This window comes from Muntiacus reevesi, chromosome 7 (assembly GCF_963930625.1).
Source record: "Muntiacus reevesi chromosome 7, mMunRee1.1, whole genome shotgun sequence".
Lineage (NCBI taxonomy): Eukaryota > Metazoa > Chordata > Mammalia > Artiodactyla > Cervidae > Muntiacus > Muntiacus reevesi.
Window position 1 is genome coordinate 85,430,095 of NC_089255.1, and position 24,567 is coordinate 85,454,661.

The 24,567-nt window shown below is 40.1% G+C and overlaps 1 protein-coding gene across 2 annotated transcripts; it reads right to left on the reverse strand.

Annotated features, from left to right (window-relative positions):
- Positions 1-453: 453 nt before the first annotated feature.
- ALKBH1 (alkB homolog 1, histone H2A dioxygenase) lies at positions 454-24,516 on the reverse strand. 2 transcript variants are annotated; one of them, XM_065940999.1, is made up of 6 exons: positions 24,330-24,516; positions 23,179-23,287; positions 19,483-19,612; positions 8,100-8,190; positions 4,916-5,109; positions 454-4,025 (listed from the first exon to the last, which is right to left on the reverse strand). In XM_065940999.1, exons 1-6 carry the CDS (start codon positions 24,510-24,512, stop codon positions 3,596-3,598), a joined length of 1,137 nt encoding a protein of 378 aa, XP_065797071.1. In that variant the 5' UTR covers positions 24,513-24,516; the 3' UTR covers positions 454-3,595. The 2 variants fall into 2 exon arrangements, with proteins under 2 accessions (XP_065797071.1, XP_065797070.1); XM_065940998.1 differs by having other exon boundaries at positions 19,483-19,645.
- Positions 24,517-24,567: the final 51 nt, after the last annotated feature.

A 24,567-nucleotide genomic window follows, 5' to 3' on the forward strand; every position in this document is an offset into this window, starting at 1 on the left:
GAGTAGTGAGAAGATCCCGCTGAGCCTGATGGGTCCATCTGAGCCTGACTGGAATGGAGCTGATGGGGGCAGTTAGCAAGCAGACACTGCAAAGCGGCTGCTGCTGGGCGCACTGTGAGCCTTACCGGCCCCTTTGCAAAAAGCATCACAAAGCCTCCCTCAAAAGAGCGATTTAGGCTGGCTGTAGAAAATTTCTAAGATGTATTATAGCCCTCTAGTTTTTTTTGTGCACATACAAAACACACTGGTAAAATGCTTGTATATACTGTTTTTCAGTTAACATTTTAAGCATTTCTTTTGATCACTGAATAGATCTCTAAAACGTAACAGCATTTATATAGTATCTTATTACATAAAACAGCTTCATCAAGCAAGCTCCTCTTGTTAGACAGTGTTGGTGTCCCAAGATTTATATTCTAATATATTTCAAGCAGAGGCAGAACTACTAGGTAAGACAGTATTTTTTTTTTAAAAGAAATTCAAGCATGCTGTATTTTAAAAATGATTTTAAAAGATTTTCAATCAAAAAATTAGAAATACAGAAAAACACAAATAAAAGAAACATCAATTATATTCCCACCATCATCCACACTTTGGTATACAAAGCCTTCCACTTTTTAAAAATATGTAAACAATTTGTACAGAATTAGATTACTATGCATGGTTTCATAACTGAATTTTCTCATTAAATACAAGTATTTCCTCATATCTCTACTTGTTCTTCCAAGACATGAATTTTAACGGCTTTAGTTCTCCACTGTATGGTTATGTCATTTTCACAAAGCCAAGTGCTTTGGGGAAAGAATAGTGCACAAAAACCATTAACTGAATACATACATGAATTTCATCAACCAACTCCTGTCTCTGGAGTTTATTTCCAACTTTCACCATTATGTTTTTACACAAAAATCTTGCAGACAGCTCTAATTACCTCCTTAGACTCAACTAGAAGTGAAATTCACTGGGTCAGGTGGTACGGATTTTAAAACATAATTAAGATGACCATATAATTTATCATCAAACCAGAACCCTTCTGAGAGGAAAAGGAAACATCACTGAGGACTGCCCTGACCAAACTGGGATGTGGAAGTCATTACAGGTTACATGATGCCAGAGTGAGCCTTAGAGGTTATAGCAAGTTACATTCCCACTTGCAGAGTATGGCACGCCAATTTCCCCAGACCTAACATTCATGACTCTTGATACAGATATCCCAGATCACACTGAAGATCTATCCTGACATTTTTGATATAAAATAATAAAGAAAGGAAAAGTCCTCCGCTTGGTCTTTTCTCGTGGTTTCAGGTCTGTCTTGACGGGTCTGGTTTCCTTTCCAGCTGTTGGCAAACTTTACCATAGAGGCTGGATCATATCTTTTAGATTTTGTAGGCTACGTGGTCTGTGTTACAATTATTCAACTCTGTCATTTTAGCATGAAAGCAACCACAGATAACCTGTAAATGAGTTAAGTGTGGCTGTGTTTCAATAAAACTTTATTTATGGACAAGAATTTCATATAGTTTTCATGTATCACTACTATTATTCTTCTAATCCACCCCCTCTCATTTAAAAATGTAAACACTATTCATAGTCGTAAAAAAGCAGGAGGTGAGTTATAGTTTGTTGACCCTTGACTTAGAAAATTTTGGTAGACAACTAAAAATTGGGTGAGAGTCATCACCAGTTTATTCCCTTTTTCTTGAGTTGTGTCATTTCCTGCGTCAAAGTGGAGTTGCATTACATACATCTTCAACTACATGTGCCTCACAGAAATATACACAAAAATGAGAACTGAATTGTGCAACAGTTCTGCTCAGCCCCCTCCACCTCCCAAATGAGTTCATGGGCACAGCCTTAGAGGAAGCCTAGTTGGGTGAGGCGAATCTGCTGTCTTCTTGGCTGGCCTCAGTTCCTCACAGCATACGTATCTCATTCCATATTCAGTTTGAACATGCATTTTTTGTAAAATACTGTCCCTGGCCACGAGCCAACACCTTCATCTGACAATCAACTAACTAAAGAACAATCTATTCAAATGCTGAAGGGTAAGTTGACTGCTGGATTTACTGAATGATATGTTGGTTTTCAGCACTGAAAACCACGAGTCAAATATAATGCACACAGTGTTCTTATAATGTATATTATGGAAAATTTAAGGGATTTTTTCCTCAGTGGTAATTTTAATTATATAAAATTATCCTATTATGAACTAATTTTAGAACCCAGCTACACATAAAGGATGAATCTGTTAATTTTTATTCCTCTGAAAAAACTCACCAAAGATTACAACATAAACTCAATTATTCAACACTCAAGGAAAAAAAAGGGCAGGACAGAGAAGAAACCAAAGTTTGGCAAATCATGTTGCAAGCAGCAGGTAACAAAGCAGCTTCTGGTCAGGCATCCACACAGATAAGCTGGGGTGTTGCTAAGAGTCTACACAGTAATAAAATATTGGCAACATTATGTTCCTAGAAAGGGGCACTAAATTTCCATTACTGTTTGACATAGCAACATCCATCTAGGAAGATGGCAGTAAACATTATCTTCATTTTATGAATGAGGAAACTGAGGTCCAGAGAAACATAAGATAACTTAAAGGCTCGGGATATGCTGAGTTGAGTAGTGGGGGCACAGAGATTAAAACTCAGTGCTTCATGCATTTTCCATGCTGTCTATAATCCAAAAAAAAAGAGTGACTAGAATGTCAAGGAATATTCTCTCCTGTGAGACAGCTACAAAGAATACTTAGGGCAGAAACAGATAGAGGGCTTCAATAGCATGAACAATACAGCAAGTGAAAATAGGAAAAAAACTAATCCCAGATACATTCACTCTCAAACACAGATACAGATCTTTAATTTAAAATTGAGTAAGTTTATTCATGGAGAAAATAGTTACAGAATACCCCTAGGATTTTTTTAGTCCAACAATTAAAATTGAATTTAGAAGCCAACGGAACTGTTTACAGACCCAAAAGACATCTGGAGAAACTACTGTTCCTCTTTCCTTGGGTTTATACGTGTTTACCTTTCAGGCAAGAGAGATAGCTGGGATTAATTTCTTTTCTAGGAGATGTGATTTCCAGTTATGTGTATAGGATTCTTCTGTGAAGACCAGAGAAGTCCAAAGAATTCAATGTCGATTGGAACAATTAAGGTAAGACTAATGGTTGGTTCACAGAACCACATTTTACTACAAATCCCTAGATAGGGTGGTGGAAGGAGAATAATGTTTCCTATCAACAAAACTTGAGGTATTTAAAGATGCCAGAGACATGGAAACTCACTTCTACCTCGCTCAAAGGTGATGGCGAGGCTGAGAAGGCTCTTGTGGAAGGTCATACCCTCTTGGACTTCTCTGTACTTTAGCGCCAAAACCTAACCAGGACTGGACAATGTCAAACACTTCTCTGAACAAAGTGGTTAATCAGTTTCGTCTCCAGGATGAGTTCTAAGGCAACAGTGTGATCAGTGATGAGTTTTTCCCTGTCTCTGTTTTTTGGCTTGTCTTGGTGCTAAAGTCGATGGCAATATAAAACAGCACAGCCATTTCCTGTAGAACCTGCCAGAGTACAAGAATGGGCTCTCCAGTCTCAGCAGTCAGGGCTTAACCTCGCTCGTTTGACTTGGCTGTTGTCATCATCCAGATGGCAGGAACCTTCCGCGGTGATGTCTCTTTTATTCTCCTCCGTGGGATCCAAAGGGAAGTCCTGACCCACGGCCAGCACCTGCCGGACAGTCATGTTAACGCGAGCAGTTTTCAGGTAGCTGGCGCACACCTGCCAGTCCTCCAGAGAACAGGGCTCCACCACCGAGTCTCTGGGGAGGTCAGCTGGGAGAGGCGTCCCGAGGCAGCCAGGCAGGCTGTCCCCTTCTGCACTGGGAAGGACCTTCGGGACGGCATGGTTCAGCAGGCGGCTGAAACCTGACATCACCATGATGTCACCACTGTGCATAAACATGGGGGTGGGGGCTTCGTCTCTTTTGAGGCCACCCAGGAGAAAGATGGCCGACTGTCCGAAGCTACGAGAAAGAAAAACACCACACAATAGTAAGTTTCTGTTATTAGCCACGGTTGGGATAGTTAACTGCCAACTGCACTAGTTTTCTAATTTCGGCTTGATACTTATTGCTTCCAAATACTCCTTTTGGGATGGGGGTGTGTGTGTGCTGTGTGGCTCATGGGGTCTTAATTCCCCAATCAGGGAAGGAGATTAGGCCCATGGCAATGAAAGCACCAAGCCCTAACCAGTGGACTGCCAGGGAAGTCCCAATCCTCCTTTTTAAACTGTGCTAAGATCCTCCTTTTCTGGTTTGTGTCTGTGAGTGACTAGTCCATGGTCTGCTACTTAAACTTATTAGAGCCCACAGAACTGCTGCAAAATAGATTTGAAGCAATTAAATAAGCAAATAAAAATTTATTTGTTGTTTTTTTTTTTTTTACTAGATATTTATCACTTCTGTTCACTTTAAAGATAGGGCAGTTAATAAGATTCTGTTCAGGCACTTTCCTGTGGAGATACAGGTGCAGCACTCTGGAAAAATATAAACTTACATTCAAAGAGAGTAAACTACTTGGACTTCTGTGCTTTCCTCCTCTCTATTTCAAAAAGATCACTCCCTTGTCTTATGTCCTTTACCACTCATCTATTCCACAGACACTGACAATACCTCTAATTATGAAAGACAGAATCCATGCATCTTAAACAGAAATATTAATCGTAACTTGGTCATTACCCAAAAGGGTGATGTTAATTTTACTTACACTACACTGCGAAGATGCCCAGAAGTGAAAGATTATTGAGTTCACCCATTTAAAAAATTTAATGTTTTTATTTATTTAAGCTTAAAAATGCTTTATAAAAAGGAATGAAATGATAAAAAGTAATTCAAAATCCCTAGACCCAACTCACCTGAATGACAGCAGGGGTCTGGAGTGATCGAGTTCAGATCTGTCTACGTGGATCCCCAGTGTGGAGTCTAGTCGGTAGTAATTCAGGATACCTGCTTCAGCTCGGAAACCCTGAAATCCACAGGCAGCAGCTACTTGCTCTGAGAGGAAAGCCAGGTCAGAAGGGAAAGGTGTATAATGATCTGCTGAGTATCTCTTTGATAAAAGCAGGGAAAATAAGAAAAATAAACAATGATCTCAGGAAAAGAGGAGACTGGCATAAGAGTAACCACCACTTTAAAACCATCTAATTTACAGGCAGCGTGCTGACCGACCGACTGACAACGTTCTGCCAGCCTCTGCAGTAGAGCAGAGACTCAGACACCCCGTGCATGCTTCTTTCTCACATTCTTCTCCGTACGGTTTATCGCCAGACACCGAGTACAGTGCCCTGTGCTGTCAGGACCTGCTGCTGGTTCATCCGTTCTGTTTCAACAGCGTGCACCCGCTAACCCCAAGCTCCCAACCCCTCCTGCCCACCCCACCTCGAGGCAACCACAAGTCTGTGCTCTACCACAGGCGATATTAATACAGCCCTTAAAAATTTTTTTATTGGAGTATAGCTGATTTACAACTTTGTATTAGTTTCAGATATACAATACAGTGATTCAAAACTTTTGCAGATTATACTCCATTCATAGTTATTATAAAGTATTGGCTATATTCCCTGTGTTGTATAATATATCCTTGTAGCCTATTTCTTTTATACATAAAGCTTTTTATATACAAAAATAAAAGTTTGTCTTCTTAATAGCCACACATTTTTGAGGGGTCCAGTAACCTAATATTGAGCCAATTCAAAACACTGAGCACTATGATATGGTGGCACCGTGCTAAGCGGTGATAAATGCGACAAATTCACCCTGCACGGAGTCAACATACAAAGCAGTCACACCTCTCTCTCAAAGTCACTCAGTCGTGTCTGACTCTGCGACCCCATAGATTATACAGTCCATGGACTTCTCCAGGACACAATACTGGAGTGCGTAGCCTTTCCCTTCTCCAGGGGGTCTTCCCAATCCAGGGATCAAACCCAGGTCTCCTGCATTGCAGGTGGATTCTTTACCAGCTGAGCCACAAGGGTAGCCCAAGAACACTGGAGTGGGGAGCCTATCCCTTCTCTTGCAGATGTTCCGGACCCAGGAATCGAACTGGAGTCTCCTGCATTGCAGGTGGATTCCTTATTAGCTGAGCTACCAGGGAAGCCCACTTTAACTCCAAACATGAGAGTTTTCTTAGGGTAAAAAGGCAAGTCAGAACTCTGTCACTGCCAAGAGGTGCCTATGGAAACATGCCAACTAAATGTAATGTATCCTGGATGGGATCCTGGGACAGAAGGCAGAAAGTTTATCAATTAAAAACTAGTCTGCAACGTAGCTTCATGTGATTACATTGGTCAATCTGATGGGCTGACATGCTCAAAACATTTAAACTGACTTACGCTGTGGTCAAGTCAGGACCTTAAAATGCAAGTAATTTTCACCACTTACCTTCCTGAACTGCCTCTATTTTCTGTATCTAAGGGTCACAATTCTTTAAGGCCAGAACACTCTCTATACAAAACACGCACAATCTGAGAACTAGGCAGAAGACAGGTCTGAGGGCCGTGTAAGCCAGCCACATCTGACACCCTTCCTTGGTCTGATGCTCCTCTCTCAGTCCTCCTGCTATTCAACCAACCTCAGATCTGATTAGAAAAATCAGAGTTTTCTGAAAAGTCTCTGATGGATGGCCAAGCCTCTTCAGTTGGAATCTCTTTTAATTTTTTATTCTCTTTCTTCCTGTACTACAAATAAGAGCTCCTATTTAATTTCTCAAAATTATGAGTGTAGTTAGAGAAGGTTTTCTCTACCATTTTGTTTTAGTCCTTTAAAAGACCAACGACTTACAGCACTCGATTGTCTCTGCTATAACAAAACAATTACCTTTTCGGGCTTTTATCCCTATCCAAATTCCCTATGCACTACACTTGTTCTTGATTCTCTCTTACTTTTCTCTGATTAACCAGTCAGTGTTTTTTGACTAATTTCACACCAAGCTTTTCTTAGTAAGTGAGGCTAACTTTGAGGTCCTTGGAAGAGAACAGTGTCTACAATAAAACTAGTGCCTTAAAAACCAATGAGCTCACATTTACCGTGTTATTGCATTAACTGCTCGTCACAGTCAGGCCCTACTGTAATCACTGTAAAGGCATGAATCATTTAATCCTCACAATCATCAGGTGAGGTTAGACACTATTCATATTGAAGGCAGGATTCAAATCCAGGCTGGCTAACCAGAAGAAAAGCACATGGCCATTTCCCCAAATACAGATGTCTGGTTTTCCATTAAAGCTGTATCACTGAAAATAAGACTTATATCATGAATAGTTCTGAGCAACATTTATTACTATTCTGAGTAGTTAATACATTTATTAATAAGCTGGATTGACTGAAACTATAGAGCTTTTAAAAAGTAACTGGTTAGTAGGAAGATGGTTCATGCCAATTTGATTCAGTTTATCCTCAGAATTAAGTCCTTTTGGTGGCAAACACCTCACTGAGAAAAGTGGCATTAAGATGTCAGCGTTAAAGGAGGCATTTTCTGAAGCCCAAGGGTCAAGAAAGAAGAAACTGTACCTCAAGAAAACACGGAACTTTAACTGTAGACATTTTTCCCATCTCTCCCCTGCACAGACCTTATATAGCAGTCAAAGGAATCTAGATCTTGAAAGTTCTTTTGTGAGTTAATAGAAGAGAACACTGTAAGTACATGGAGCTTCTTTCACTCCAGGCACACATTATGTAGAAAATAATCAATCAACAAACACTAAATAACAATGGAACTAAAGATTATAATTGACAACTCCTCATGAATACAGGAAAGAAAAATCTGTATCCCTGAAACCTCCCCAGAGAAAGCATCAATGACTTCTGATGAAATAATATAATCTGAGAGCACATGAAAAAGTATTTTTCTCTTGATAAATTATTCATTCCTCTTCAGAGTCTGTATTAAAAGGATTTTAAAGAAGGGAATATATTAAAGAAACCCTCCCACAAATAAATAATCTGATACTTTAACCTTGGCCAGAAAGAAGTCAAACTATGTGGGCCCAAGAAGCATAAAAATGAAAATCAATGAAATTAGCAAGAAAATCTGAATACCTTACTGTCCCAGTTATAATGGTAGCCAAGGGTCACCCAGCGCAGTTTCTCTAGCAAACTTCGGGGTCTCCGTTTATTCACTTCTTTACACCTGCAAAATTGGAGACGATTTATTCATTGCAAATGGCAGCAAAAGCATGTTGCATGGATCCCGGAGTCTAAATTTGTATCTATATAAGCAGTTAGCCAAGATCTCAGGGGAAATGAAAACAGATAAATGAGCTGACCAAGAATGTAATACTACCAAAAATATGCTAGCTATTTTGGGCCCACAAAATATGCTAATTTCTAATCCTTGGCTCTAAATCCTCTGCTGAATGGGATCAAGCTTAAAGGATGAGTCTCCAGAATATCAATAATGATAAAATGACAACAGAAATGTCTTTACCTGTCCATGGAAAATGGGACAAAGAGTCCCATGGATAACTGAAAATTTGGCTAACAGAACATTTACAATTTTGTTTGCTGAAAGCAGGACATGATTAATTACAGCTATCATTATGTCTAGAATGATGGTGGCTTCCTAGCATTGCAGTTTGGGTGGAAAAAATTTTGGCAAAATATAGTATACAATCAAAAATTACTGTGTTGTTTTTTTTTAAATTACTGTTTTAACATACCTTCTTTAACCTCACATAACAACTTAAATACCTGAGGCTTAGCTAACAATTAATGGCCACTTTAATTCGTCTGGTTTCTAACATTACCTTATTTAAACCACAGGAGGTTTCTATAAAATGGAGGTGTCCTTTCTGTAATTATAATCTAGTCTAATCAAATCTATGGGGTTAACTACTCTTTTTTTTTTTAAAGTCACACAGCATCGCTTGCAGCATGTTAGTTCCCTGACCAGGGACAGAACCTGGGCCCTCAGCAGGGGGAGTATGGAGTCCTAACCACTGGACCATCAGGGAATTTCTTAACTACTCTTTTTCTAAAGAAGTCTGCTTGCTTGATTTACCTCTAAATATCTAAAAATACAAGAATGCTAGGCCTAATCATTTTAGTTTTTCTATGTAATTTATATCATTAATCAATCTTCTTTTTTTAATCTAAGAACCACTACTCTTTAAAGCAGAAGAGATTGGACTGCTTTAAGGAGTTTATATTTTGACAGGAGATGACAGATAAGTATAAGAAATGAGGGGAAAATTTAAGGATGTAGAAAATCTAGCACTAAAATGGATAGCACAAATCAGAATCAGGAGAAGGCAAGTTCAAAGTCAACAGTCTAATCAGTTAAGCCTTCATGGTAAAGTTGGGAGGTTGAGTATGGCATTGAAGAACGGCTGGCATTTAACCAAGAAGTGATGCAGTAGGCAAAGTAGGGAGAGCATGAGTAGAAGCGAAGGATTTGCTGCAGGCTCACAGTTTAAGTGGCACTCATCTTGATGTCTGATAGCTTACAGGGTAGATGCTGTCTGTCCTCAGAGTTTATATTCTAAGGACACTGCAACACAGACATACACCAAGAGCAGTGCGTGCTTGGTCGCTCAGTCGTGTCTGACTCTTTGCAACCCCATGGACTGCAGCCCGCCAGGTTCCTCTGTCCATGGGGATTCTCCAGGCAAGAACACTGGAGTGGGTTGCCATTTCCTCCTCCAGGGGAGCTTCCCAGGGATCAAACCCAGGTCTCCAGCACTGCAGGCATATTCTTTACCAGCTGAGCCACCAGGGAAGCCCCAACACCAAGACCAGTAACTAAATAAAAGAAATGGATCAAATACTAACTTATTTAGCACAACTGTGAAAAAAAGAGGCCCAGCAGGTCCCACTCCTATCCTTTGAAAGGACTATATCAGGTTGGCCCTTGGCCCAAGCTCATGGTTCCCATGGTGTCCCTATAAACAATATTGTTTATGCTGAACACGTGCCTTCCTTCTGGGAGTCTGAATTTTGGTACCTGTCAGGCAGAGATTGCCTATGTATCATCCTTCAGCAAAAATCTGGGCAATGGGCTTCTCAAGCCATGCTGATGCTGCTGATCCAGGGACCATATTTTGAGAAAACACTATTCTAGTCACACACACACACAACCTTTTATTTCTCTCAGTAAGAGATCATTTTATTCTTGACAAAGAACCCAAAACCAGACTGATCTGTACAAATAAAGGTAACAAGGCAGCTCTGAAAATCTGATGGTGTTTTAGACATTTGAGGTGACACCAAAAAACTGCTTTTCATCAAAAGATTGGGTCTAATCTTCTTCAAGAACAGGGTATACGTTACTATAACCAACACATACAGTTTATGATCTTAATAATCAAAATTCTAGTAACAACCAAGCATGAAGATATAGCTTGTAACATGAACCTTTAAAATTTTTGTTTTTCTAGGAAACCAAAAAGAACATCTCTTTCTACCTTAACTGTATCACTATACAAAAGGCTTTGGGTTTTGTCCTATATGAATATTATAGAGGGGCACCGGTCCAGGATGCAAAAGCAGCCAGAGAACAGCCATACTTTCACAGGCATTAACTCCAGTTTTCATAACAGAAGGGAAAAAAAAGCTTAAAATCTGCTTAGTAAAAGATTAATTCTGAGTGTGCCATTTTGAGGAGAAAATGTGTATGTGCTTACATAATGTAGGTATGAAATTCTACCCCTTATTTCATATCCTCTTTTGAAAACCTGACTTCTATTCTTGCTTTTGTATAGGATTTCTGGAAGGAAAGTAGCAACAATTGCTGTAACAACTGCCTTTAAGATGTGAGAGCAGGACTGGCCTGTGCTAGACATTTCTTTTTTTAGTAGCACCTAGGGACTCTTCTGGTCCCCATGGGCCTCCTGGGTAATAAAGATTCCAAAAAATTCATTTGAACAATGTGAGTAGCATAAGGCTCTAACCAGGTTTCACATGCTCCTTGATCTTTTTCAGGCAGAAAATACTAAGGGGTTAATGAAGGGAAGGGTGGGCTGTTCTTTTTTTAAGCCTGACTTGTCCAAAAGGAAGAAGCCAAGAAGGCTTAGTAGTAATGGAGCTGCTTATCCGGCCGAAGGAATGCAGGTAATGTTGCCATCTAACCTAACTTTAAATCTTCACTGATTATCCAGAAGAAGGTTTTCAGCCAGGTGTGACCCTAATTATTGGTGCTCACTGCAAACAGAAACGTGCTGCCCCTCCAGGCGCAGCCAGCAGGTGACGGGTGGGCAGAGCTGCGCCTTCTCCCCCGCTGAACGCCCACTCAGCACTCTGCTGTTTCTGTCAGGGGAAAGCCTTTACGAAGTGCTAGCACTTCTCTCAGCAGTCTCGTTCTACGGCACCGCTTCCAACTGAACCCAGGCTGTGTGGAAATGAACCCCCGCCCTGCTTGCCCACTCTCCACGCAGGGGTAAGCACCGGTGTCTCTTCTTTCCTGCCTCCAGGGACACCAGTGAACCAAGTTCTAACTTAGGACAGAAGCCTGGAAGTTGTTTTATGATAGAAAGCCTTCAACATCCTATTACAGGTGTTGCGTCTTCAAGCATTTTAAAAGATTTAGGGACTGTGTCTTTCACTGCTCTGAGTATTTCCCTCCACAACCACAGCTTCGGTCCTTCTTCCTTTCCTCGTCTCTCACTTTCATTAAACCTGACGTTGCATCTCAGGTCCCTAGCACTCCAGTTTTTCAGCATTTGAGTGCTTCCAGTTTTGTTTCTCTTCTTAACCTGAATCTCTCAGTAACCAGTGCGAATGGACATCCAATTCTACTGTAACACCCTTCTGCTATCTTGCAAATGTTAGTTTTATCTCATCTTCCACTTTCTGTTCTAAACCTTCACCATTTACCTCAAGCCCTCAGTCCTGCCCCTATTCCCTTCCAGGACAAAGAGAATACAGAGGCCCACTCAAAAGATCCAGTGAATGATTTCAACTTCCCTCTCCTACACCTCCATGCTGTTTGAAATCCTTGCTCTGTCCTTCCTTCCTGGTTTCAGCAGCGGTCTTATTGCTTTCCATTAAGGCCCATTCTCCACCTACACTGTCTCCCATTTCCCTGATGTAGCTGCTGAGGCCTTTCTCCATTATCATCTTCTCGTATTTCCAACCTTCCTTTTTATTTGTTTCTTCCTCTTGATCCTGTAAAAAATGTTCAACATTTTCACAAGCTTAAGAAAAAAAACAACAAAAAACACTTTTCACACCTGACCTCTTAGTCAGGCACCCTAAGTCCCGCCTCTGTCTGCTCCATAGCTCTCCTCTCCATGATTAAACCATCCCAAAGGACTCAATATCAGCTGCCCCCACTCTCTTCTCATTGAGATCTCACTTTTGCTTACACTCTACAAAAACTAGTTTAGTTTCAATGATGCCATTTAATCATCAGATCCTAAGTCCTGGTCCTTGTCTTGTTTTGGAAACACTTTGCTACCTTGGCTTCCAATAGTAATTTTTTTCACCCAGACCTGATGCTTCCCTAGGCTGTTGCCTCTCTGTATGTTTTTCATAAACAAACAAAACGCCACATCTCTCCCACTGCTGCTTTATGATGACGGTCTTCCCGTCCAACTCCCATATCCCTCTGTCTCTCACTTGATTCCTAAACCTTGCTCAGCTCTCTATTTCCAAAGGCAAAGACATCTCCATGTGGATACTCCACAGGCAAATAAGCCCCAACTACACTAAGGATTATCTTTGCTCACTCTCCTCTTCCTCCAATCTTTTTTCCATTAAAAATCTCAGTATATAATGTTCCAATGAACATGGAGGTGCAGATATATTCCTGGGATAGTGATTTTGTTTCCTTTGGATATAAACTTAGGAGGTGAACTGTTGGATCATACAGTAGTTCTATATTCAGTCACTAAAAAGGGAAATCTTGTCATTTGTGATAACATGGAAAAAACTGGACGGCATTATGCTAAGTGGAATAAATCAGGGAAAGACAAATACTGTATGATCACAGTTCTATGTGGAATCTAAAAAATCTGATACAGAACAGATTGGTGGTTGCCAGAAGTGGCGGGGTGTGTGTGTGTGCGCGCGTGTATGACACGGGTAAAGACAGTCAAAAGATAAAAACCTGTCATAGGAAGAGAGGTTCTGGAGGTGTAAAGTACCACATGTGTGCTGAGTCACTATCGACTCTTTGTGGTCCCATGGACTGCAGCCCACCCCATGGAATTTTTCAGGCAAGAATACTGGAGTGGGTAGCCATTCTTTTCTCCAGGAGATTTTCCTGACCCAGGGATCAAACCCACGTCTCTTATGTCTCCTGCACTGGCAGGCAAGGATTAGCATTAGCACCACCTGGGAAGCCCAATGGACAGCACAGTGACTATAGTTAATATTGTATTGTATATTTGAAAGTAGTTGAGAATGGAAATGTTCTTAAAACAAGAAAAAGAAATTGTAATGATGTGAGGTAACTGATGTTAAAGAAATTTATTGTGATAATCATTTGAAATTATGTATGTATTAGATCATTATGTTGTACACCTTGGATAACACAATGTTATATGTCAATTATATCTCAATAAATCTGGAACACCCCCCACTTTGCCCAAACTTAATCTACCCGCCACTTAGAAATCTGTGTTTAACCCTTAACTACTTTTGTCACTTTTCATAGTCTTCTGCTTACCAAGTCTTATAGAAAATGTCTCTACCAGACCCGCATTATCTTTTGCATGCGTTAGTAAGCTAAATTCTTAACTGTGCTTTCTGCAATGATTAAATTTGCAGTCCATTTCCTGCACTGCCACAAAAATTCTCTAAAGTGAAAAATCTATTACTAATCTTGAATTCCCCATTCACAAGGACAAAGTCCACATTTTCTTATTGTGAAAAAAATTCACATTTTATGGCAAGACAAGAAAAATTTAAACATAAAAAAAAAATTCTCTGCCTTTAGGCTCCCTCTCTCCCCTTTACTATGCATTGTGTATCTGTATTATGCATTGATCAAACCTTCCCCATTGGCAGAAATACCTGCTCATATAAACAGTAACATATTCAGATTCAATAAGATAATTCCTTAAAAGATAACATTCCTTTTTGATCTTGTAAGGGGATGCTTAGAAACAGACTCTGTAAACTGTCAATAATCCATCATTTCATACCCAGCTCTCTCTCAGAAAACTTATGCAACTGTGCCTTGACTTCTAACAGCTTCTGACAAGTTCTTGGAGCTTTCTCACATGCTATTGCCAGGTAATAATCCTCAGCTTGGTTCAAATACAATATTGCCATTTCTTTCTTAGATCAGCTAATTCTTCATCATCACTATTCGGCATGGAAACCCCTTATAATCTGGCCCTAACCTTTCGAGTTTTGTCTCCAAGCATTTCCTACAAGGTATCCTGCCTTCCATCTTTCATGGCTACGTCCCTGACCACGCAATTTTCTGCGATGCTCTTTCCTCTCCTACTCGACTCTCGATGTTTCTAATTTGCTTCTTCACACACAGTTGAAACACTTCTTCAGGAAGTGGACTCAGCCTCTCACTCCTCTACAGTGCTCACACAGAACTCTGCCACTTCCTCTATTAAAGCGTACAGTTTTAGTGCTGTAAATATGTTATCAAAGTACCTGAATTCCTCCTTAAATAGTCTCTTCCTCAAAGGCAGGGGCTGAGTTTTAATCTTCATATCTATGCTAGCACCAAGTATTTCCTAAAGCATAAATATACATTATTCAATAAATGAATGAAAATAAAATATAAAGATACTATATACAGTCTTTAATCAATCATTTTCAAGTTTAGCATTATACTTTTACTGGGCTAGCAGAGAAGTTAACAATTTACTTAAAATTAATATTTACTCAGCACCTTCCAATACATACAAAGAACTCTGGTTGGCACCAAGGCTACAAAATTTTCAAGGTCTGGGGGAGGGGGCAGGGCAGACAGTGGGAGGAGAAGGGGCAGATGCCGGGATTCGCTATGATCCATGCTATGACAGCATCATAAACAGTCTTAAGAAGAAGAAAGGGCAAGGGGTTAATTCTGCTTCCATACAGAAAATATTAATGAAAAAAAGCCTTCACATACATTGAATACAAAAATGGATACAAAGCATTGCATAAGCTAACTTATGAAATAAATAAAGCAAAGTTCTCTTATTTAAATGTACATTTTTCCTTGCCTTATTGTTTGAAGTTATTTTTGAATAGATAATATACTCAAAAAATTCAAGGGGTATAAAAAAGTATCCATTAACCAATGAATTCTACAAATATTTATTTAGTAACTACCATGCACTCAAGAATAAAAACACTGGCAAAGGGATAAAGAAGAAGGGAAATGGGGGTGGGGGGTGGTGTGCTATCTTTAACCAGATAAGGGAATCATCTCACAAGATGATACGAGAACAGTGACCAACAGGAAACAACCCACTGATTGGTCATCTAAGCAAAGAGCTTTCTAGGTAAAAGGAACGGCTTGTACAAAGAATCTGGGCACGTCTGAAGTGTATAAGGAACAGAATGAAGGCCAGGACTGCTGGAGAATAAATGAAAAGAACAGGAGCTGAGGGGGGACAGTCAGATTATGTAGGCCTTACAGCCTTGATAAAGACATTTGATTTTGTTCCAAGTGTGATGGGACTGTACACAAAGAATTTGACTGGTCTTTGTCCCTGGTTCTTTAAAGCAAGCTTTTAAACCCTTGGAATTTCTGGAAGGGATAGGAGTATCTGTTATTTTATTTACTCTGGACCCTAAGACCACGCCTGAGTTTATGCTTAGAGATGACTCAGGATGTGGATCTGTCAAGCTAGAGAGTGGTATTAGGCAGGTAGACTGAGTTCAACCATGACTCAATCAATCATGCTCAAGTGGTGAAACTCCAATTAAAACTGCGAACACTAGGCCTCGGGGGAGCTTCCTGTGAGAGCCACATGTCCTGATTCCCTAGGAAGAGGACACGGAAACTCTACGTTCAGGATCCTTCCAGACATCACTCTGTACCTCTTCACTGGATGGCCCTGATCTGTACTTTTTATAATAAAATTTTAATCATAAGTATAATGCTTTCTTGAGTTTTGTGAATTGTTCCATTGAGTGAAGGGAGATCACGGGTTCTAAGACATCATGGGAATTCCCCTGAATTTGTACCCAGCTGGTCAGAAGTATGCACAGACTGGGGGTCTCCCAAACTCGGAGGCGGTGTCTGTGTTGACTCTGGATGGTGTGCATCAAAATTGAATGTTTTGAACTGTTGGAGAAGGCTCTTTGAGAGTCCCTTGGACTGCAGGGAGGTCCAACCGGTCCATCTTAAAGGAGATCAGTCCTGGGTGTTCACTGGTAGGACTGATGTTGAAGCTGAAACTCCAATCCTTTGGTCACCTGATGTGAAGAGCTGACTCATTTGAAAAGACCCTGATGCTGGGAAAGACTGAGGGCAGAAGGGGACGACAGAGGATGAGATGGTTGGACGGCATCATCGACTGAATAGACATGGGTCTGGGTAAACTCTAGGAGTTGGTGATGGACAGGGAGGCCTGGCGTGCTGCAGTTCATGGGGTTGCAAAGAGTTGGGACACAACTGAGAGACTGAACTGATACTGATACTGCAGATAAGAACTATACAAGATGTGACATGATTTTGATACTCTATGTAGAAAACAGACTCTATGTAGAGAGAGACAAGAGCAGACACAAGAGCAGACGGGTTAGGAGGCCACTGCAGTTAAGTGATGGTGGCTTTAGACTAGGGTGGATGTGATGGAGATACCAAGGCATGATTTTATTCATTATGGCTGTAGATGCTACTGTATTTGTTGGAGGGCTGGAGGTGGGATTTCTCAATGGCTGTTTAGTGCCTGATTCTACTACTGGGTCTGTCACGTTTGATCTCCTGTTGACACTCAGGTTGTATCTCATCCTCTCCCCTCCATTATAAACCATGCGATAATAAAGCTGCTTACAGAGAGACACTTAGGTGATGTAAAATCCTGCTGACAGACACTTAGGCTGTTTCTCACTCCCCCCCATCACAAGCAATGCTGCAATAAAGATGCTTACGCCCAACTCTTGTACTCTTTGTGTGAGGATCTCTAGCTACATCATTCACTGACGACAAACTCTGAACAAAACATAAAATTGGGGTGCCCTAATTTTGTGAACAGATCTATTTTTGCTTATATGTCCCAAATATTTCATTTTCTACTTAAAAGTTTCTTCTGCCCCAACCACAGAAACCTAGAAAGTTAAAACTGAAAGGATTCTTAGAGGTCCTGTAATTCAGAGGTTCTCACTGTGAATGTAACAGTCGACAACCAAAACCTCTAGGGAAACCTTTTTGAACCACAGACCCTTTCCCTTTCGGATACACCCTGGGAAAGTCGGGGACCTGGCAAGTACTGTCTAGGTGACTCTGACCATGACTCAGCCACGCTGAATGGCTATCCAGTCCAATCCCTGTATCCCAGGTGAGGAAACTGAAACATCTATCCTATAGTGGCAGAAGGAAAAGTAGGCCCTAATTGATTTTCAGGGCTGGCAGCAATGTCTGAGTATATCAATTTCTTCCAACCCTTGACAACAGAAGGTATAACCATCACATTTTGTATTTTTTCTAATTTATTAGACCAAAAAAAAAGGTATCTCACCATTGTTTACAGGATGATTTATTACAGAGATTCATTTGAGCTATCTTAGAAGATGAAAACTGGCATTTCAAGAGAATCATTTGTTAGAAACAAAAAAAAAAATCAATTTTTTGAAAACAGAGGCTGGTTTAGGTAACAAACTCTAAGCTCTCTAATTTCACTCAGCCAGGACCTTCCTTTACTTGCTCTCAATTCTACAGAAGACATATTTAATAACAGGATTTTTCTCACTGCTTTCGCTTATAATGTAACCTACAGACCAAGAGGATTTTTAAAGGAAAACCAATGCATTTTACTGTTATTTTCCTTTCAGCTTAAGAAAATCATCTATTTCCCTGTTAGAACTAATATAACATAGTTTCTGAAAACTTCATTAAACAATATGACATAGTTTCTGAAAATTAAGTCCAAACACTACACACAAAACTGTTACAAAGATTTTAACAGGCTGTTCTAAGGAATTCTCACGTATCATCTTGTTTAATCCTAACACTATTACAGGAGGAAAAGACTGCTATGAGGCACAGAAAGGTTAAACTGCTAAAAGTCAACAAAGCCGGTAAAGCTCTGCTTGACTGGCAGAGCCAGGATTTGAACCCAGGCAACTGGACTCTGGAACCAGTGCTTCACATCACTACCCTCTTTACAGTCTGGCCCTGACCAACCTTTCTGGTGTCACCTCTTGTCAATCCTATTCAGGACTTTCGGGAAGCATCCGCCATCATCCACCTTCAGTCTAGCCACTTCCTTGACCATACTCATTATCTTACAAACTCTATCCCTGTACTTTCCAAATTGTATTTAATTCTATGTGCACATGTCTCTGTCCTTGACTAACCTACAACTCCTTGAAGGCAGGAACTGTGTCTTTTCTGTCTTGAATCTCTAACACTTAAGCACAGAATCTGACACAGCAGAAACTCAACAGACATTTGCTGAATGAACACATGAATGTATACCTTCTGTGCTCCTGTATCAGAGAACAAGTTACTCTGTCTTTGCTAAGGCTGCTTTCTCTATCCCAAACAGCCTTTTTGCTATTCTGACGGGTAAACACCTAATTGTTTTTGAAGATTCATTTCAAACGGATAGAGGAAAAAAAGAGGATAATGGGCCCAATTAAAAAATCATTTTTCCTTCTTTGACACCTCTTTCCTGCGTATAAGAATTACTACTTCCTCTGATTCCCCATAGCATTTTCATAAACACCTATTCTAACACTTTCTGAGCTCTGTTATCTTATTCCTGTTGATACTGAGTTCCTGCCATAGACTATGCACTCCTGAGTGCAGAGACAGTGTCTTGTTTATCTTTGTACTGTGTATCTCCAATGCTTAGCATCATGTCTGGCACACAACTGACCCTCAAAAAATATCTGTAGAATAAATGAAATGCTGAAACAACATTAAGGTACAAAGACTAGTTTTCATGAAGAAACAGCTGACCACCATGAAACAGATAGTAATACTGACTTCATCTAGGAGAGCAGAAGACCTTTTAGTGTTACTCTCTTCAGGATACTATAAAGCTTCAAAGGAACTCTCTTCACACAGAAAAAAGGGTGAAGCTGAATAAAAATGGATTATCTAATGATTAATGAGGATGAACTCATTATCTAAGCTATGATAAGCTAAACTTTAAAAATGGATCTCAATTTACTATAACTGTCAAAGCGTCTGTCCAAATGTTCCTGGGGGAAAGAATATAACTGTGCTGTATTTGAGTGGACATCAGAGAAAAAAAAGCAGGTCAGTTACTTTCACTGAACTATTATAGAGTAGTCCCTTTAAAGACCTGTGATGAACTGAGCTGAATACTGATGGTTTATTGTGACTGGGATGACTTACCTTAGAAACTCCTTGCTCTGTTCCCACAAATCCTGGGTCTCTTCTTTAGTCATATGCTTATCCAGGTTACATACATTAGGTTTCCGGGAATATAACTTAAGGCACTGCTTTACCCAATGCCACTGGTAGCCTGGGAGGAAGGGGTTTGAGATAAAAATAAATCCTATACGGAGATGGACAAGAGAAAAAGGAGAGGAGGAAATTCTCCATCAGTTAATCAGATCATTTATTTTTGTTGACACCTTTACACCCCCTACTTTATTATTTATTCCACACCTCCTTTTGCTAATGCTTCCACACATAAACATAAGTTTTCATTCCTACACTCCAGTTTTAGAGGAGGCGTTTCTTCAAGTTAATAAAAAGCTGTTTTGATGATGGTCACCAGACATCTATCACTATGTAATTATCTCTGGCTTTCTGAGTTATTCTCAAGAGAAACAAGTATTGCAATTATAATTATTAATTGTGTTACCCCGAAGCAAACTTCAGAACTAAAACTGCCAAGTCACCCTTCAAATTTCACCAAGTATCATTTACAGAGGTGGAAGCTGCTTCCTGTAGTTACTATTTCTCTGATATCTCAGTGTTGCCTTTTTGCCTTTTCTGTTTTCTAATATCTGGCTAATTATTATTTTTTTAATATTATCTCAGAACAATTGTGATTTCTGCCTCTTTTGAACTTTGACTACTGTAACAGGGAAGAAAAACAGTATGGACATCTGTCCAGTATGCAAACACCTAGCCATCTCTCCTCTGTAAAAGAGGAGTTAACAATGCTAACTGGAATCATATGCATAGTTAACGATTCACTCATCAATGTTCAACCAACATACACTGTATGGACTTTCTTAAGAATTAAAGACAGATGAAAAACTCTGTCCCAAGAAGCACCTGGAGACAGAGCAGTAGAGATAGTTACACAGATAATGCCTTTTAGAAGTCTGGCTATGAAGGGAAACAAAGGCTGAGAAGGAGCCATAGAAGAATAAGGGGAGAGTTTGGAAAGACCTAAGCATCCTTATAGATGATGAGCAAAGAGCCAGCAGAAAGGAACTGGCTGAATATAGGAGAGGGAAAAGGAACACAGGGAGGTCTTGAAAACTGGAAGGGGTAGAAGGCAGGATCAAAAGGTGAAGAGACTGGTTCTGAACAGAAGGGATCCCTCTTCTTCTAAAATTCAGGACAGGAATGAACACTCACTTAGAAGTGTGGAGGCCATTTTTGTATTTCATGCATAAGTCAAATTCTCCAAATAATTTAAGAATGATAGAACTGTTGATATTTTGGAGAAAAAAAAAGATAGGAGAAAAATTTCCAATAAATGACTGTTATCACCACTACTTTACAAAATAAGAATATTATAATACTCCCAAAGATATCACATTAAACAAAGAATACTTCCGATCTAATTCAGGTTTGAGCAGTGACAGGAAATTGAACACTTTTATAGGCAGTTGGTTCCAGACAACTGCTGTCTTCCTTTTGTGGAGTAAAAATTTGCCTAATTTTAATTTTTCATGCATTGGTCTTAGGTCCTGACACATACAGCAACCCCAAATCAGTTTTCAACTCTTCTTGATAAATGCCTCTAACTATGTAGCTAACATTTACTGAGCATTTACTATGTGCCAGAAACTGACCTAAGTACTTTACATGTACACTCACACTGAATCCTATCCTTATAAAGTGGGTACTATCTTTCGACACATTTTACATATAAAGAAACTGAGGCCAAGAGATTAAGAAACTTGCTCAAGATCACACAGTACGAAGTGATAGAGCCAGGACATGAACCCACAGAGTCTGGTGTCAGACCTTAATCACCAGTATGCACTATTTTCCACCTGTTTCTGTGTAGGATAATGTTTGATGTTATCATGGTCCCCCTCAGGTCTACCCTACCCAAGACTCAGTCTCTGGTCTTCAGACCCATCACCCTCCTGCTCACTCTTGTAAGGACAGCTTGTGGTTTACTCAGGTCCCTTTAGAATACGCAGGATCCTGAAGTAAACATAATCCTTCTGATCAAGTCAGAGTAAGGTGAGACTCATTTCCCATGTTATGGACATTGTACTTCTATCAAATACAGCTTATATAATGGTAGGAAAGACAGAATAAAGTCTTTAAGGACATAATGAAGTACCAACTCAAATGATGTAGCTTAAGTGTGAAATCCCAGAAAATTTCAAATACCAAGCAGAGGCATACCTCACAGATACTTTGACTTTTAGACCACTGCAATAAAGCAAGTATTGCAAGTCACAAGATTTTTTGTTTTCCAGTGCAATAAAATTTATACTATACTGTATTCTATTTATGCAATAACATTGTGTCTAAAAAACGATGAACACACTTTAATTAAAAATTTTATTTATTTGGATTATATAAAACAATGCTGAAAAACGCTAACCATCATCTGAGCCTTTAGTGAGCTGTAACCTTTTTGCTGGTGGAGGGGTTGAAATATCATGAGAATCACCAAAATGTGACAGAAACACAAAGTGAGCTAATGCTGTTGGAAAAAAAAAAGACTTGCTTAATCCAGGGTTGCCACAAAACTTCAGTTTGTAAAGATAAAACTATCTGTGAAGCAAAATAAAATGAGGTATGCCTATATTCCAACACGGACAACAGAAAACCAAACTTTGTAGCCTGAACAATCTGGTAAACAAGGTCATGAAGGCAGGATCAAGGCCTGAAAGGTAAAGGGTCGCCTTCAGGAATAAAAGGGGCACAAAACACTACGGATGACAAACGCTCATCTATCCAAACGCACGAAGAGCAGAGCTTTCATGTATAAAAGCCACCACTCAACCCCTTCCTTGGTGACTTCAGACACAAAAGTGCATGTGGTCTTTTATAGAAGCATGAAAGTTGTTACCTCTTTCCATGATAGCAACATATACACTTCAGTTGTCATAATGTACTAATAGCTGTAATACAGACCTGGCTCTTGGAACAACAAAAAAACTAAATTTTTAAAGGAATTTCTCTTGCTTTTGACCTCCATTTGAAATCACAAGTGAAATGTTAACTTTATGTCTTTGAGGAACAGAAGGAAGATATAAGATCGTCTGGCCAAATAAGGCATTATATATTTTCTAAATGGTTCATGATAATTAATTAATTGACAATGGCCCCATGAGCCTAGAAAAAAGGTTAATAACATTACCCACTTTTCATTATTATCTTAATTTCTCTATCTGTAAAGTGAACTATCTGACATCACTGAAATTCAAAAATCTAGATTATTTCACCTTATAGGACTTTTGATTTCATTAACTGTAGTTCTCTATTCAAAAATTCAGTCTTGATAACAGCAACAGCTTTTAAGTTGTTACATCATTTGTGAATGTAGGGATTTTGTGACTGGAGTGAATGTGATGAGTTACTCTGTCAATTTGAAGTGCTTCTTCAGTTCAGACCTGTGGCAGGGAGCCCAGAGTCAGGGTTCTAATCTTTGATTTGCACTTGGTTTGTCACTTCCTGCACTATAAGGCACGCATTACTGACTCCTGTTCTATCCTATGAAAATGCCAAATAAATGGACATCTTAGACAAGGAAGAATTCAGACGAGGGGTTTGGGAGCGAAACATTTGTACATTTAGTTTTCTTCTTTGTCTATTTACTCCTTCTCCAAAATTAGACAAATGATTGAGTAATTTTTGCCTTCTAAGCTCAACTGAACTCACCAGGATAGCCTTGGAGTCCGTAGGCTTGCCACTTGCTGACCGGCTGAAGTCCTGCTCTGAGTGCATCATGGTCACTGACTGAGGACAAATTTAGCTGAGATTTGACCACCTGACAGGAAGGAAACAGAAGTCAGCAGGCTAAAGCTATTTCACAGGTTAATTCTGAGAATCTCAAACCTCTAAATGCATTTCTGATGTGCAGCAGTTAGGAGCCTTAAGTTTGGGGTCCTAAATCAACCCTGAATATTTACTGGAAGGAATGATGCTAAAGCTGAAGCTCCAATACTTTGGCTGCCGGATGCCAAGAGCCGACTCAAGGGGGCAGCAGAGGATGAGACGGTTAGTAGCATCACTGACTCAATGCATAATAATTTGAGCAAACTCCAGGAGGTGGTGGAAGACAGAGGAGCCTAGCATGCTGCTGTCCATGGGGCTGCAAAAAGTGGGACACAACTTAGCGACAGAACAACAACAACAACAACAAACTTAGTTCTACCATTTACTTGATGTAAGACTTAGATGAGCCCCTTAAATCTCAGATCCTCAGTTTCCTCATCTATGTACTAATAAACACAACACAGCTATATAAAATTGAAGTCGTTATGAGGAGCTGACTTACTCTGGCCTTTAACACTATCTTCTCCTATGATACCATACCTTTGTGATTTTTTTTTTTATAAGATTCTGAATTATCAAAGGTGTTTGGTATATGGACTACCTTTGGTTAGGACTAACAATAATGCTTCTGAGGAAATTGAACCACGGTGTTTAAACAGGGCTTTGAGGAACACCAGGCTGGAGTGCTCTAGTCAGAAAAAAATCTTTCAATAAAACACTAGGAATTTTGTTTACTAAAAGCACCATAGTTGCTCTCTTTTAGATGAAACTTCTAACCGAAACTCCTAACTTTTTATCTTTGTGAATTACTTATAAATTAAACTTTTAAGGGACCTATGGAGGCTTCCTGGCATTTAAGAGTATCTTAAGAGACTTCCCTCGTGGTTCAGTTGTTAAAGAGTCCGCCTGCCAACGCAGACGACACAGGTTCAATTGCTGGTCCGGAAAGATTCCACATGTCACGAGGTAACCAAGTCCCTGAGCCACAACTGCTCAGCCCATCGCTTCCGAGCGCTCCGCTCCTCTCTCCGTACCTTGGTGGCACCAGGTCCCGTGCCGCGGGCTGCGTGGGACACCGAGAAGTCGATGACCCCTCCCAGGTCTGCGGTTCCGGGGCGGCTCTGCCGGTAAAAGCGGAAAAGCTTCCTAAACGCGTCCTCACCAGGCTCCGCTGCCAGCGTCGCGACGGAGCCCACTGCCGCCGCCATCTTCCCCATCTCGTTGCCCAGCCTCCCCTGACCCGGAAGTTAATTTCCGTGCTCCGGATTAGGC

Bases quoted from the DNA above. Each gene is read 5' to 3' on its own strand.
- ALKBH1 (XM_065940998.1), bottom strand. From the start codon at position 24,512: ATGGGGAAGATGGCGGCGGCAGTGGGCTCCGTCGCGACGCTGGCAGCG. The intron at 19,646-23,178 runs GTGAGTTCAGTT...ATCTCCGTATAG, and splicing joins CGGACTCCAAGGCTATCCTG to GATTTATTTTTATCTCAAAC. The intron at 8,191-19,482 runs GTAAGTCATCCC...CCAATTTTGCAG, and splicing joins CAGAGCAAGGAGTTTCTAAG to GTGTAAAGAAGTGAATAAAC.